A 17,102-nucleotide genomic window follows, 5' to 3' on the forward strand; every position below is an offset into this window, starting at 1 on the left:
GGGATGTACATCAAGCCGCCTCACGCTACAGGAGATTATTGGGCTAGGCCACAATCCACTCCTACCCTATGGACCACAAGGCTTAGATCAATGTCAATTTGTTAAAATAGACTAGTATAGATTATTAAATATATTTGTTAAAAAAAATGCATACATGTCTGTTTTGTGATCCCAGTGCACAGCCAATATAAATTGTCCTGTCTATTACCAATCATTTTGCAATCCAGTCATGTTTACACTCTTGTCTATATATGTAAGCCACACTCTTTCATGCCATTTGTTTTATATGCTCTCTGTGTGTTCTTGTCATTCAGTTGTGTGGCTTTCACTGTCTGAGCTGACAAAGTTCTTCTGAACGAGGGCTAGTGTCGTTTATGTACACTCTAGTTCATAATGACTTAGGTCATGATAAATATCAAGGGAGGACGTACTGTTTACTAAGCTAATATTACACTTCCAGCAAGTATGTTGTGCTAGATGAAGCATTGCATTTCAACTAGAACATTAACAGCTATGGATATCGGGCTGATACCATGCAGGTAGGTCAAGGCTTCAGAGATTTGACTTCCCTTGCATACATACTGATGTTTATAGTAAGTAAGTAAATGTTATTTATGAAGCACCTTTCAAACGGAGATTTGCTGTACACGGACGGACGGACGGACAGACAGACAGACAGACAGACAGACAGACGGAGTACAAAACATACTCTCTCCCCATGCCTTCGTTTATCCGCTGAATCATTCTTACCTAATCATTCTTCTTTGTGTTTGAGAGTGTCTTCCAAGGGCTTTTGCAGTACAGTAAAGTTTATTGTCATGTCTTTCAGGCTATACGGGTCCCAAGAACCTGCCCAGCACAGGATTTTTCCCCTTCCTGCAGACCCTCATGTGCAACACAGACAGCAGTTGTCACAACAAATCACGTACAGTGACTCATGGACAAACATCCAGAAACGGTCACAGGTGGGCAATAATGCTAAGTATATTTTTTATTTCATAGACCCCCAGCGTGGTATGCAATTAGGCCATGAACCCCCATGACTCTGAGTGAGAAGGGTCCATTTGGTTTATAACTATATTATGATTCAGGTCAGGAACCGCCCCAAGGACCTGTGGGAGTCCCTCGACCCCACTTTGAGAACCACATCTTTACAACAATATTAATATTATTGTATCTGACATAATGTTACTCTGTTTTTGTGTGACAAAAGTGATTATTTATATATTTATGAATTACATGAAAAACTCATTATCATTGTGGAAATAAGTCCATGATAATAATAATAATAACTTTATTTATATAGCACCTTACCAAAAACAAGTTTACAAAGTGCTTTACAGATAATAATAGCAGTAAAATAATACAATAAGAATAAAACAAAATAAACACAATTAAAACATTTTATAAAAAGGCTGTGCAATAAAGAGATTTAAAAGAGGATACTGAGTTTGCCAGCCTGAGATTCTCAGGCAGTGAGTTCCACAGCCGAGTGGCCCGTACAGCAAAGGCCCGGTCGCCTTTTGTGATAAGGCGAGATTTTGGAACCTTTAATAGGGTTAAGCTGGATGATCTCAGGCAGCGGCCAGGCTTGTAGGGAGTTAAAAGATTACGGATGTAAGCAGGTGCCAGACCATTTAGAGCTTTAAAAATAAGTAATAAAATCTTAAAATCTATTCTAAAACTTACAGGTAACCAATGAAGTGCCGCAAGGACAGGTGTAATGTGCTCACTTCTCTTTGTGCACGTCAGTAATCTAGCAGCTGCATTTTGTATCAGTTGTAGTCTGTGAATGTTCTGTTTACTGATACCTGAATAAAGTGCATTGCAGTAATCTAATCTGGAAGAGATAAAAGCATAATTGACTTTTTCTAGGTCAGAAAAAATAAGAAAAGAAACAGCTCAGGGTCAAAGCAAAGCAAAGCAAAGTTACTATATTTACCCAGGGTATCTGGGCTAAGCTCAAGAACTTGTTTCCAGCCAGGCCCTGCTCATAGAACATTTCATGGTAGTGGTTCAATGCCTTGCTCAAGGGCACTTCAGCGGTGGTAATTTTAATGTGTCGGACCGCTGATTCGAACTGGCGACCTTCCGTTGTCAAGACCGCTCCGCAATCCGTTCGGCCACCGCTGCCACCAAACATTACACCTAGGTTTCGGACCTTCGTTTTTTGATTACTGGAGAGGGAACCAAGACTGGAGGTAAGATTATTAGCAATTTGTGTGTTTGGGCAGTGAGGGGTAAATATAATTAATTCTGATTTGGACTCATTTAGTATGATGGCCTGAAAATGTACAAGTTTAATGGACAACTTTAGTTTTTTTCAACCAAGGTTCATGTTTTAGGTTGTTATTAGAGAAAGTAAAAGATGAGTGTAATCTTTTTTTCATTTGCTGCTTTCTTTCGTTTTAGGGTTTTTAGCTGTTTTTAACAGGGGGGCGGGGGCATTCGAGCATGGGGCTAAATATGTATTTTTTACTAAATGTTATAGCGATTTCTTTTTTTATTATTTACTATAGTCCTACTAGACCCCAAGAAATTACATCTTGCCACAAAATATCACAGGATCTACTGAATGTGAAGGAGGCCTACTGGGGGAAGCCACACCTTGTGTCATAGGCTCAATATGTCACTTTGACACATTCAGTAGATCCCGTGATCTTTTGTGGCCAGATGTGATTTCTTGGGGTCTAGTAGGACTATAGTAAACAATAAAAAAGAAATCGCTATAAGAAATTGTAAAGAAATACATATTTAGCCACATGCTCGAATGATGAAAGAAAGCAGCAAATGGAAAAAAAATACACTCACCTTTTACTTTCTCTAATAACAACCTAAAACATGAACCTTGGTTGAAAAAAACTAAAGTTATCCTTTAATGTACATAATGACACGGCCAAAATAGGGATGCCAGGGTTAAAGTGGTTAATAGAAAATTATCTCTGGCTTGTTTGGTACACAATGGCTTCCTTGTGAGAAAACATCAAAGGTACTGCCCAGTTTGAACTCCAGGTTCACTAAAGCCTTGTGTCAACATTTCCCATTGGACCAGTATCATATGATTAACAAGAAAAGGTGTGTTGGAAACATCCAGCCTGAATTACGGGTGTCGTCGTGCACGGAAAGTAGCCGATCTACAAGCTGTAGATAGGCTATCTTTGTGTAACTCAGGCTTTGGGTTACGCCTTGGCACGGCAGTCTCACAGGGGAGGCCATTAGTCTGTGTTCTTCCAGAGTTGCCCCCAGAGGAAACGTTAGTAAGAGGTTCATAATAGAGTAGTAGGCGTGCCTGGTTGAATGTTCAACTACTGGGCTCTTGACCAGTTACAACCTGTCATGCTGTTCTGAAAACAAGATTAATGGCAAATCTGGAACAAAACAATGGACATTTGCGACTGCATTATTTTCTTTCTTTAGCAACTCATCTACGTTTCATATGTTGCGTATAACAGAAGCATCATCCACAGACACACAGGCACTTTTTTTTTACTGTTTTCAAACAGCTAGTAATGTATTCAATGAATGAATCAATCAATCAATCAATCAATACTGTAAGAGTAAACCCATTAAGACCTGAGGCCGATTAAAAAAAACTAAAAACAGTTTTCTGAAAAATGTATGTTTCTATTATATCAGTGGTGCTCAAACATTTTCATGTCAAGGACCCCCAAAATTATATGTATTAAATACATATAAGTTTCATCCTCCATCTCAAAAAATAAAATGTTCATGTTCATGATTATGAGCTTGTATACCGGTATGCTATTTTTTGAAAAGCTAAAGAAATCTAAAATGACACAGAAAACCCGGTTTTAATGGGTTAAAGTCCAACTGTTATGTAATACAAATTCGAGAACGAAACGAGCAGGCATTGAAAAATAATACACAATGAGGAAGCTAATTACCCCCATCACAAATCGAGGGAGAGGGGTTTGCCTCTGCAGCGTGTTTAATTATTTGATAACCACTAAGATCAACGTTAAGTTTCCCTTACACAATCTGAGTTGATTATCCTGATTATACCATGGCCACTTACCTAATGATTAAAAACATATTTGTAGAGTTTATTAATTTTTGGGGCCAATGCACTCTTAGCACTCTTCATGAGCTTTGCTTTGGATTCAAGTATTACAGTAGATGGGTGAAGCCATATTAACCACTTAGAAATGAATACCTATTCCCATTACTATGATCAGTCAGCTGATATTGTAGTAAATAGTAATGCGTCTGATTTTAACATGCACGTTCCAGGAAAGTAGGAAAGTTACATTGAAATCCACGTTTACAGCTAGTGCAATCTTTATTATACATATGAATTACATTCCAAATATTTTTGCAATGATTGGAGCGCAGCTACGCGGGTGTCTGAATAATGCGTGCCTTCTGGCCATGGTATAAATACGCCTATAATACCATGTTTGTACCTGGTGGTGTGCTGAACTAAATGCTAGTTTGTTGCACTCTGTTGGAGTTGGAAAGAGACTGTTGGAGTTGGAAACATTCTCTTTGGTGTGCAGCTACCTTTACCAGGACCTTCTGGCCAATTGTTATCTTTGACATTTTCACATTTGTATTGCCACCAAGTGTGAAATTCCACAGATAGAAATTATGAGAAAATCTGTTAAACTTTACCCACCCCTGAATGAATCTTCAAGGTATGCTGTATGGCTTGTTTTCGTTTAGCTTAGTCATTTTTGTTTGTTGCTTTGTTATTGCGTTTGCCGTTTCTCATTTTCTCCACCCATGTCACGATGACTCTTTTGAATTCAGTTGTTGCATAAGATGTTGATGAGTTGTTCTCTTTTGAACACTGACACGAGGAAACTAAATAGTGAATACACAGCATGGACAAAAGCCTCATGCCTCGTTATATCACACTCACATCTAGCCTATAATTTCAGCCTTTATTTGACTTATTTGTTCTTATTACTGCATCGGTATCGGCAATTATGCAACTTAACCCCTTTCAACCACTTATCCCTATTTTGGCCATGTTTTCACGTCACGTTGCAAGCTTGTAGATTTTTTAATTAGCTATACCGTATATGTATTTTAAAACTCTCAAATGTATGTTTTTCTTTTTCATTACAAGTGATTTTGCACTTTTCCAGGTCTTGGGATGATCATTGGACCCAAAAGTCTCTATTGGCATGTGAAGCTGTTCTCTCAACCTTTCTTCTGTCTTGATTGGGGGAGGAATTAGGCAGGAGAAAAGCAGTGGGAAAACATACCACCCTTCTCCTTTTGAAACTAGCTCAGCCTCTCTTATGTACAAATCTCCTGTCTTTTATTTTGTATTTCAGTTTTCAAAGCCCACCCATAGGACAGGTAGTGGAAAGCGCCAGAAGTTTCCACGAAGTATGGACCACGGAAACCCCCTTGACAAAGGAAACGATGTTGGACCTTTGGGAAAATATTATGAGTATGGCATCCTCTTTGCATATAATATACATAGAAGGTTTCTGCACGATAGCAACAATATTATTGACTGACACTGAATGTCAGTGATCACTGCACAGAGAATGTGATTTGATTTGAGAGGTCTTGCCTTTTGCCAGACATGAATTCTAAATAAGAATGTGTTCTCTGCCTGGGTAAATAAAGGTTCAATTTAGCCAGTGTTTCTCAAACGTTTTAATTTCAAGGAGCCACATTAGGCCACAGACCACTGACCGCTGACCCCATAACCAAATGGACGCTTATGGGTCCATTTGGTCCATTTGCACACTCAGTTACAGACCTTCTTAAAGGGCCACCAGAGCTTATTTTAATGATGTTTAGGACACAAGAAACACTTTCCTGGATTTTTTATGTGTGTAATATTGTTTTTTAGATATTTTAGTCATGAAGCCATGTTCATGAACAAAAACCTGTCATGAAAATGTGGTCTCACTTCCTTCCTGGACTACAAAGTCACACCTCCATGCTGCCTCCCCCCTCTCCACAAGGAGGGGAAGGGCACTAAAGCATTATGGGCATTGTAGGAATTCAGCAATGCAGTCAAACCCTAGTCAAACACACAGACTTTATTATTTTTCTGGCCATAGGTTGCACATTTCAAATTGTGCTACTGTTATCTACTACAAAATACTATTAACATTGAGTGACTGCAGTTTATTCCAGCGGTGAAATGTCCCTTTAAGTGGCCATTTGGTTCTATCAGTCATTTTTCTGGGTAGCGCCTGAAACCCCGTAAGGATCCTGGCCTGGGGGTTCCCCTGTAATGTATCCCACTTTGAGAACCACTGAATAAAAATAAAATAAATGGGCTGTTTGTAACATTTACTGTAACTCTCCCCAGCCTCACCCCTCCAATTCAAGCTTTCATTGTGATCATAGAAGTTGACCTAGTACATTACCATTATCATGGTGGTCTGTCTCTTTGTAACCAGTGCGTTTGTTTTTAAGGTTCAGTTCAACATCATCGGCCCATGGATGCATCTCTCATGGATGCTTTCAACAGCACTCAGGTAGGTAGTACTAAAGTGTAATGATGGAATAACCTTTGCTCAAAATAATAACATTAACTCGAATTCTGTACTTAAGTACATGTGTTGAGTATCTGGGTCTTTTTTTAACATATGACTTTCATTCGACTACATTTCAAAGACAAATATTATACTTTTGACTCCACTGTGTTTCTAGGAAGGGCCCCTGTGACAAATAGATTTAGTAACTCATAACAAATCTATTGGATTTTTACCCCCTGTGTGATTAGTTGATATAACAAACAAACAAACAAACAAACAACTAAATAAATAAAAACCTGCTTCTGGATTATTCAATTATTGATACATACCTGTAGAATAATGGCTGAGAAGATAATCGATAGTTGTAGCCTTAATATCAATTCCAGTTCATATGTGTTAGCGTTCAAGCCTTGTCATTTTTTCTCCATGTGCTCTTGACCTCCATGTTTTTGTATTACGTGACACTGTATTGTGAGATGATTTAATCAGTGTTTTGTGCACAATTGATATATGGTGCCAGTATCAGTGCAGTTAGACATGACGGCCCAGGAGCCAGTAGAATAATAGTTACTGTACACTGGACACTTAGCTCTTTATTACATTATGCCTGCCAATGATATGAGCTGGTGTAACAATATGTCCTCAAGCAAAGGATTGACTTTACTTTACAATTCAGATTCAGAATCAGCTTTATTGTCACATCACATGTTTAATTGTTTTTGTTATTTCCATAGAAATAGAAATGTGTATCCCAGCCCATCGAGTATTTTGCAACAGGAAACTTATCTTCATATCCTGAAATAGTTGTATTACTCTTACTCACAGATAATAGTTCCATGCTTTGGCTATCTGTGTATATACAAACATGGAACATTATATCTGGGGCTGATAACAGCCACTTTACATTAATTAAAAGCTACAGAAAGTTATAAAATATTTGTTCAATCACAAAAGCAAGATTTATGTACAAGCATCATGATTTTACCAAAAACAAAGCCTTTTTCAGCCAAACTAGCATTTTTTCCAGGCACACCAAAGCTTTCTCTTAAAAGTACACAAGTACAAAGGAATTTATGAATCAATGAACATTTAAAGTAGACTAGATTTACCTTTTTTATTTTAATTACATTTTGAGATTGCTGTATATTACACAACGAGTTATCACCTATTTTCAGTGGATCACCTATTTTCGCTGTGTGTTTCCCTATTTTTGCCAAATATACAGTATCCACCAGAATAGGGATGCTAGGGGTTCATGTGGTTAACTGATGTGTTGAATTCATTCAAAGCCCTCTCAGGCCATGCTGGAGTCCATGAACATGGCGAAGCGGCTCCTCTGCACCCAGGCTCTGTCTGCGGTCAACACGTCCTCCCCCAGCCCACTCAGCTTCGGAGTGGTCACCTTCTGTCAGTCCAATGACACCCTGCTGGAGGTCTCCCTGCTCACTATCAACAAGGTGTGTGTGTGTGTGTGTGTGTGTGTGTGTGTGTGTGTGTGTGTGTGTGTGTGTGTGTGTGTGTGTGTGTGTGTGTGTGTGTGTGTGTGTGTGTGTGTGTGTGTGTGTGTGTGTGTGTGTGTGTGTGTGTGTGTGTGTGTGTGTGTGTGTGTGTGTGTGTGTGTGTGTGTGTGTGTGTGAGTGAGTGAGTGTGAGAGAGTGACTATACTTGTGAGGTGGAGCTCTTCACGGGTCCAAAAAAATGCTCCCAGACCAACATACTGGTGATTTTAGGTTGATAACATTCGAAGCGGGTGGAAATATAATAACTTCTTGTGTTGCGATGTTTGTGATTTTTGTTGTGTTGTCAGATGCTGATGGGGATAGTGCTCCAGGACCCTGGAGATGTCTTGGCGGCGGCCGGCCAGGTGCTGGTGATGTTCAACCAGCTGCAGAATGACACCTCGCTGTTGGACAGTCTCCTGGCCATTCCCAGGCTCTTCTCTGCTGAGTCTCTGGACCAGGCGCTGGTCGACACGCGCATGCTGCTCGTTAACCTGCAGAGGTAGGTTCTGTGGGCAGTGGTGGAAAAAGTACTCGATTGTTCTACTTGAGTAAAAGTATAAATTCTGCAATGTAGAACTACTCCGTTACAAGTGAAAGTCCGGAATTCAAAATGTACTTGAGTAAAGTGATACCTCATTATGCAGAATGTACCATTTTTCAAGTTTTCAAATGTATAAAAATGTTATTTTCAAGTGACCAAAATGTATACACGGCTAAATTGGTTACTGTATGTTTTGTAATAATAAGCAAAAGTTTTCAAATAATTGTAGTGGAGTAAAAGTACAATATTTGCCTCTGAGATGTAGTGAAGCAGAAATAAAAGTACTGAAAATTGGAGATACTCAAGTAGAGTAAAATACCTCAAATTTGTACAGTACTTGATAGTATATTTATGGGGTTTAAAGAAAAAAAGAATTACCGGTACTTAAACTTAATTTGTTTTATATTAATGTTATATTGTTAATTTGTGTGTTTTTACAATTATTTGAGGGGCCACTTGCAATATCCTTGCGGCCCACAGGTTGAGAATCACTGGTTAAGTGCTTAAGAAACGGAAATCCCAAACATACTGTTACGGAGGTCAATTACTCTCTGTGACTAATGAGAGATTGACACAAATTGTCATGGTATGGGAACCACAAATTACAGTCCTGTGGGTACAGTAGGTGGCAGTTGTTCCATAATTGCGACACGTCTTGAGGAAAAAACGGTTTCCTCAATGTGTTGTGCGAGCCAAAGATACCGTGACAGTCAGTAGCCTGCACAAAGTGTGCGTGAGTAATTTGCCTGTGCAATGATTCAGCATTTTTCTTTTTGCAGCCATTATAAGCTTAATCTTTCCTTTGGTCCCCATTTTTTTCTTTATTTTTTTCCTTCAGAGCCATGCGCATGGTCGAGACGAGTTTCCCTGACATGGCTGACGCTGTCTCCATGGTCCACCCAGTTCTGGCTGGAGGCATCAATGTGATCGTGTACATGGAGAAGTGGCCTGGCAGAGGTTAGCAATGATTCAATGAAACATACTGTATAACCATAGTACCCTACAGTTTCACATTTCAATAGTTGCTCCCTATTTCGGCCATGTAGAAAGGCAAACTTTTTTGCTTTTGTTTAAAACATTTCACAATTGAACCTGCATTTCCCGTCAGTCGTGTCACGCGTTGTTGTCAGTCCAATAGTACAAACCTGGTTTGCTTTGATTCCCAGATGTCTACATTACTCTCGGAGATGTCATCACGTTGCAAAATAACAGCACACTGAGCGATGCAGTCCAACTTGTTCTACAGAGGGTGACAATACCACTAGACAAGGTACTGTATGTGCTTATCTCAGTCTCCAGACCGCAAGATCACATATTAGAAATGCATATTGAATAATAAGGAAATGCTTACAGTAATTTCTGTTAAAGTCTAGATGACAAGGTCCACCTGTTTTCTTTATTGTTACATCCTACAGGTGCAGGTATATGAATACAATTATTCTGTTCTGATTCCTCACGCATTGTAGCAGCATTCATAATAAGAATAAGAATAAGAATAGGAATAAGATATGTACAACAAGCGAAAAATAGGAATAACCAAGAAAGAGAACAGTTGGGCCACTGTTCTAGTGATTGAGCTGCTTAAAGGTGCTCAGAACAAGGATCTTAATCACTGCTAGGGTATAAACATATATTTTAAACATATACTATTATGTGAATGTAAAAATTGTAAAGTGACCTTTGCCAGTCGTTGCCATTGTTCGACACACAAGCTGCCTCTGATGAATTTAATTTATTTATGTATTTTTGACTGTCACGCTAACAGGACCAGACGGTATGAAACGGTCTGTTAAATGTATGTCCAGCTCCAACTATCGAGCTATAACTAGCGCTATCTTGTCGTCCAAAACAGGCTCTGGGCCTAACAATGGACCGGCCCATGGTTCATGCCTACATCTGTGAGAACAGCTCGCTGCTGCTCAGCGCAGCATGCATGACAGGCACTGTGGATATGCTGCTGAACTGGATCAGTCCCGACAAAGTGGCTGAACAGGTACGCAATGTTATGAGGTTAGCACATTCAGTACTGTATATGCAACACCAGCAGAGCAGAAGGAACACAAAGCCCAACAGGATTATATGCTGTCTCCTTTCCCGACAGGGCGAGTCACATACAGTATCTGTCACCATTTGTCAATTTTTTCTTCTTCCTTCCTTCCTTCCTTCCTTCCTTCATTCCTTTCTTTCTTTCTTTCTTTCTTTCTTTCTTTCTTTCTTGCTTTCTTTCTTGCTTTCTTTCTTTCTTTCAACATGCCTCTGTGAGTCTGTCTCTCCTGTCAAAAATGCTCGTCACAGATAATGAGACTCGGAGGTGTTATTCTGCATCCTGAGGAAAACTGAGAGCCATAGCAACAAGCAGTGCTTGTTGGTGATTGGACCGCTGTTTGCCAGGTCGCCCCTGGACGCAGGAACCCCTGGGGGTCATGTTTAATTATCTCTGCCACTAGGATAGAGTATGAATGGATAGATCATTACCAATCACAAACTATCAGCTAAACTCATCTCAACTCTCTGTCTACTCACTTGCTCTATATACAGTACATATACAGTACATGTTAAATAATGCCATATTTATGATTTCTATGCAGTATGCAGCAAAAAAAAGGAATAGATCAGTGGCTCTCAATCTTTTTTGAGCTCTGGACAACTAACATAATGGCTGGGTTTCCCAAATTATGTCCGTTAAATAATGCCTGTTAAGGATTCACCTCAAATTAACCAATTAAATGAAGCCCTTAACAGACAATATTTCATTTCAAGTCGTCTCTCCCCTAACCTGACTCTGCCAGATGGGACAGCAGAGAGAGCAGGAGGGGGGAACCCAGTGTACTCTCTGCTGCCCCATCTGGCGGAGTCAGGTTATCTCTCCCCCTCCCCTCAACACAACAGTGGTCTCCAGGTTGATTCTTAGTCAGGGTGTTGGTCTCTCCCTGGTTCATAATCAGTTGAAAACCCCTGATTTAGAGAAAGGGCCATGAGGAAAAACAAAAATGCTGATAGCAGCTTACTTCTACAGGACAGATCCAAATTTATTTAGGCATTTGAATCTCCTGTGATGTGGATTTTCAGATTCTCCTGGTGTGGAGTAGAGATGTTGCTCCACATGATGTGCCCTTTGTCAAAGGGCTGCTGCACAGCCTTCTGGGAATGGCAGACCCAGCAGGGAGCCAAGGGGGGTCCAACCCCACTAGGTCCCAGCGCAGCGTAGATGTGCAACCACAGAACATCTACGAGGAACTGTGAGTAGAGTACAATTACATTTTATTCTATGAGGTTTGTATATGAGACACTCTTACACTCTCTCTTTCTCTCTCTCTCTTTCTCTGTCTCTCTCTCTCTCTCTCTCTCTGCCCCTCCCTTCCTATTTCTCTCTATCTTTTATTGTTGTTTATTGTTTCCATAACCTCAATACAAATGTTCTCCCCAAGGTTAATTTGTGGCTGACAGAAGGTACAAATTAATCAATCAATCAACATCGAAAGGAAACATCAATTGAACATGAAAGTAAATGACACATGTAGAGTAGCAGAACCAGGGCTGGACTGGGACAAAAATTCGGCCCGGTCATTTTGCGCGTGAATTTGGCCCAGACCGGCCCACCACAACCAGCGCGCAGATAGCAGAAACTCTACCGCCCGCTCCATCGAGGCACACACAAACAAACAAGCCCTAATACCACCACTTTTACAGAACAACATAAATGATACAAACCAACCTACACAACCCTTTTGTAGAGGGTTTATTTGTCACTCACTGATACAGGTACAGTGAAATTATCATGATGGCACTGGCAGAATGGCAGCACGCCCGGACCTTTCCTGGTGGCCTGCCGCCTATTGACCTGCCTGCCTGTCCAAGATAACTTTTTTTTTTTTTTTAATGATGGCCCACCGGGAATATGCCGGTACGTCCTGTGGCCAGTCCAGCCCTGAGCAGAACTACTTGATTAGGTCGAGAGAGTCTGATTACTTAGTTTGAATTGTAATGCATTTCTTGTGTTTTCCTCACACATGTGCAGTTTCCTGACAGTGGGCCATGTGGTGCTGGACATTGTGGAAAGTGTTCCTGAGGTGGACATGGTTCTCCAGAGCTTGCTTACAACCTGTTTCACATCCATGCAGACAGCTACTCTGACTGTAGACACTGTAGAGGGTAAGGATACATACAGTAGTTAATTAAGTCTTTGTTATCTTCTTTTATTACACTGCTTGGTTGAATGCTTGATTCTGGATAATGACCGATCAGCTCAATAACAGGCCGCTGTCCAATCAAAGACTCAGAGCATCTGTCTGCTTGATGTTGTGCCGTATCCAACATGGCAGCCATGTAAACAAAAACACCATGTCATTTACAACTAAACATTGCTCTCAAGAATGTTTTTGAAAACATTTGAAGTGAGTAATAGACGTGATCTAATGATAATGTGTACATTGTCAATAAACAAATCTAAAAAAAAACCCCCAAAGAAATAGACAATGCAAGTAACCGTGAGACATGGCCAAAGCATTTCCGGGGGTCCCCAGCCAAAAACGTTGAGAACCCCTGCTATAGACCAGTGGTTTCCAAATGGTGTGCCTTGGGATTTACAGAAATAATGGTTATAGCCGATCTACAAGTTAATAACGTGTCACATTGTGATGCGTTGTGAACTTGTAGATTGGATTTAGATTCTTATTGTTATAGAGGGTATTTTGCAATTTGCATCAAAATGAACACAGATGGGCCTTAAGATTTTGTCTTGTCCTTTTGCTGTTCCTTGGGCACAAAAGGTTTGAAAACCACTATTAAGAAAGTTGTTGATATGGCTGTATTACACCTTTTTTCCCTTTTTTTATGTTTTTGCATTTGTTGGTCTTGTTTGCCCTTCTTGTTTTGCAGAAATGTTGGACAATGTCTTAAACGATGCCGGCCAACTCCAAGAGACCTTCCTGATGCTAATGACCAACCAGACCCAAGCAAGTGCTTGGATTGGTCACGTCATGGACAGTGTAATAGCGATTGTTATGGAGGTAGAGTTCCCTACTATATGAGCTTGTACTGAAGGTCTTTTAGCATCAGCATAGACTGAACATCTTATCTTATATGAATAAAGTGACACTGCCTGTCATTAGTGATCACTGCACATACAGTAATGTGCAGGAAATGTATGCATGTTTTTGTTAGTCACGGCAATTAGAAAGCAGTATTAATCGCACTTGATTTGCCATGCATCATGTTTCCAGTGGTGGAACAATTACTCTTAGCAACCCAAAAAATGTGCTTTACATATGAGTAGTACCGTAGAAACTAATACTGTACGTGGTATAACCACAACTTGAATTGTGTCTCCTGGGTGTTGCGTTGTTCCTAGAACTGGATGTCTGAAAAAAATATTTTTCAGACCTCCAGTTCTAGGAAACACAGAATGGGCGGACAGCTCTATGGTATATTTATGATATAGTAAAATGTTGAAAATGAGTGGTATTCCCCTTTAAGTACAGTATGTGAGTACCTACCTTCTACTTGCTTCTCCAGGGTCTGACATCTCAGGGTCCTGTAACATGTGAGAGCCTACTGGGGCCGTTTGAGTGGCTCTTCGCCTATGAGACAGTGGATGCCAGCTTATGGAGGACCATGCTATGCCAGAACAGCTCCAGCTTGCAGCAAGCCCTGCAGACTGGCTGGATGCCTTTGATCCAGCAGGTAAGATGACACTACAAAAACTATAAAGAAACAGTAGTTGTGGACATTCTAGGAAAGATGTATCAATTCCCTGAGTCTGTCCTGTGATACACCTCCATGCATACAGTTATACCGTACTGTATGTCTCGAAGCATATATGCTATGCTATCACTAAGAGCTGGGTTACTGATTAGTCATGTCCCTCATGGTATAACTCCAATCGCAAACTTGATATTTAGTTTCACCTGCCTGAATAGCAGAGTAAAGATAGACATTACAAAATCTTAGTTTAGTTGATCACTTTACAACCTTGTCTGGTGTTGAAATTCGAGGTATTTTCATTATGGTGAACTTATGATGCAAGATATTGTATACAATACATGCCAGCATGCCCTTTATTCCATAGCATAGGAGAGTGTTGTGCATAGCTTGTATTACATAGAGAGAGAGAGAGAGAAAAGTGGATTATATTTTCTCAGTGTGTTCACGTCATCCTCTGTCAATTCTCTTGATTGTTGTACATATTTCAGCATTGTGTCTGGTTCAGAAATGTCTTCTGCTTGTGGACAACATGCATATCTTGATTTGCAGTATGACAAATATCTAGGCAGGGTATAATTTTTAAACTGTAATGGTTGGGAAGAATATCAAAAGCACAGATTTGTATCCCCCCATATGCCTCCCAGGGATGTAAGCTATGTCGTACTACTTTTGTTTCCGCAGTTTCAGCAAACATACGCCACCATCGTCAACCAAGGGGTTTACAACGTCACCCTTCCCATGATCCTCTCGGAGTGGCAAAAGCTGTATGGCAGCAGTGTCCAGTTTGGAGCGTTGCTAGACAGAATGCCCAGGGAGCTTGGTGAAGTCTACTGGATGAGCTGGGTTTCATGGAACATCACTTATGATGTGGCTGGGACTCTTCTGGAAAGGTCTTTCAACACTCTTCTCCCTGTGATAATGTACCGATATCCATTGAAGGGCATTTGGGCATACATTCCGAAACACAATATCCTAAATGCTATACATACAGCACATCCTCAAACATCTTGATGTGAAGATCACTTACACTTACAGTGTTGCATGACAAATAATGAAAATAGGTGAACTACAAACTTAATTTTTGAGCTTCATTTTTGAAAATTGAAATAATATTAGAAATATTTAGAAAAGTCTTGATCCATTTTTGAAAACCTTTTTAGGTTCTTTAGAAAAATAACAGTCAAGCGGGAATAGGATGTGTTTCTGAAGTTGTACATGCACAAATTTGGGCAACTTCATGGTCTCAACTGCGCATGTTTCTTTCCAAGTCAAAAGGCCCAATCGAAATAACACCATTTTAGTGACATCATAACCCTAACCCTTCCCACATTATCATACAAGTGACAAGTTCAGGTGGGTGGTGCTAAGGTGAAAACCACGTATACCTAATGAACTGGTGGGTGTGGCCACATAAAAAAATAATTTTAACACTTTCTGTACACTTTTTTTTGGAAAGAAATCTTCCTCCTAGTATAATCATAGTACTTGATGATCATGTTTCAGAAATTTCTACCTCTTCATTTGACAAGAAGCTATTTTTTACACACATGGATAGTTCCCAGTCATAGACTAGCATGATAGCAACCATGTGGTCTTTTTGTTTTTGTTTCAGAGTTATGTGGGCCATAGCCAGGTTTGGTGAGAATCTTGAGAGCAGTCCCATATGGCCCCAGGTGAAGACCTACATCCACTTGGCTAACTGGATTGTAAACTACAAGCCCGGCATCACTATAGAGCCAGCCAACTGTGAGTCCATCTGTATGCTATTCGCTTGGTTTATGAACAAGAATGTTACAGGTTTAATGGCAATATAGGAGTTAAGTTTTGGCACGCTCAAAATGAAATATAAGCCCTGTTTGCCAATACAGGTGTGCATTTTCTCCTTTTTTGAAGTCCGATATATCTGCAAACACCTCCGCTTTAAATACCATTAACAGCCAGGAGGTGAGATGTCGTGAAAAAACAATTCAATTATCAAACTACAGTCAAAATGGCCTTGAGACAAGTCTAGGCTTGGCAAGCATCGATAATTAGGAAAACTAGGCCGATACCCATTAGGAACGCATGCTACTCCTTATATTTCAGCTGACCACCCACACACATACCCCATGTGCCATTCAAGCAAAAAAAAACAACGAACAACGACACAGGGTTCTTATAACTAACAAAAGTCTGGACACTGAGGCATGGGTGTCTTACCTAAAATACTATCCCCACCCCTAATACCATTGTCCCACACATTTCCCAAGAGTGACCAACCCATCAGCCCAACCCTTTACCAGTCAGGGAGGCCTGGGGCTGCTGTCCTGGCTGACAGAGCAGGTGTTGCTGGCTGCAGTGGCTGCCTGGACGAGCTGAGTCCAACAGTCAACAGTTCAACAGTTGCGTTGCGATGGTAGCTCCTTGGTGGTGTTAGCAGTGGGTGGTGGTGGTCACTGCCCTCAGGTCGGCACCACTGTGTGTGGAGTTCAGCTGTTGCCAGGGTAAGGCCTAGGCTTCCGGTGACGTTGTGGGTTAGTTAGTGCTGTGGCCCCATCCCTGACAACGCTCCTGGCAACCAACCAACCACTGCCGGGGCTCGTAGGCAGGCTGATGGCTAATCCACTGGGGCTGGTAGCTGGGCTCAGCAGTTTTGCAGTCAATGTATCGTGATTTCTAACCACTTTCAACCTGCTCTAGTTTTGCTGTGTGCTCATGTTAAAAGCTTCAGCAATCAGGATACTTCTCAACACCTGTGTGTTGATTTATGACCGATGTCGCTTTAGTTCTGTCTAAAGAGCGTAATTAGAGAGCTTTCTCCACACAGCCATTTATGAAAGCCCAAATCAGGCCTGTGCCAGCTGAGTTTTGATCAATCCTATGTGTCGGAGATTAAATCATGCTCTC

General features: G+C 40.6%; 1 protein-coding gene across 1 annotated transcript in view; it reads left to right on the forward strand.

Moving 5' to 3' along the window:
• abca12 (ATP-binding cassette, sub-family A (ABC1), member 12) overlaps nt 1-17,102 on the forward strand; it is a 102,706-nt gene that overhangs the window by 5,222 nt on the left and 80,382 nt on the right. Inside the window, exons 4-17 of the mRNA XM_079518737.1 lie at nt 830-965; nt 5,304-5,422; nt 6,409-6,470; nt 7,760-7,927; nt 8,278-8,471; nt 9,352-9,470; nt 9,680-9,783; nt 10,366-10,506; nt 11,583-11,752; nt 12,532-12,665; nt 13,392-13,522; nt 14,028-14,195; nt 14,898-15,106; nt 15,829-15,962. Of these exons, the coding sequence (XP_079374863.1) occupies nt 830-965; nt 5,304-5,422; nt 6,409-6,470; nt 7,760-7,927; nt 8,278-8,471; nt 9,352-9,470; nt 9,680-9,783; nt 10,366-10,506; nt 11,583-11,752; nt 12,532-12,665; nt 13,392-13,522; nt 14,028-14,195; nt 14,898-15,106; nt 15,829-15,962 (1,989 nt within the window). The remainder of the gene's footprint in view (nt 1-829; nt 966-5,303; nt 5,423-6,408; nt 6,471-7,759; nt 7,928-8,277; nt 8,472-9,351; nt 9,471-9,679; nt 9,784-10,365; nt 10,507-11,582; nt 11,753-12,531; nt 12,666-13,391; nt 13,523-14,027; nt 14,196-14,897; nt 15,107-15,828; nt 15,963-17,102) is intronic.

The sequence above is a fragment of the Electrona antarctica genome (assembly GCF_951216825.1).
Source record: "Electrona antarctica genome assembly, chromosome: 13".
In the NCBI taxonomy this organism is placed as follows: Eukaryota; Metazoa; Chordata; class Actinopteri; order Myctophiformes; family Myctophidae; genus Electrona; species Electrona antarctica.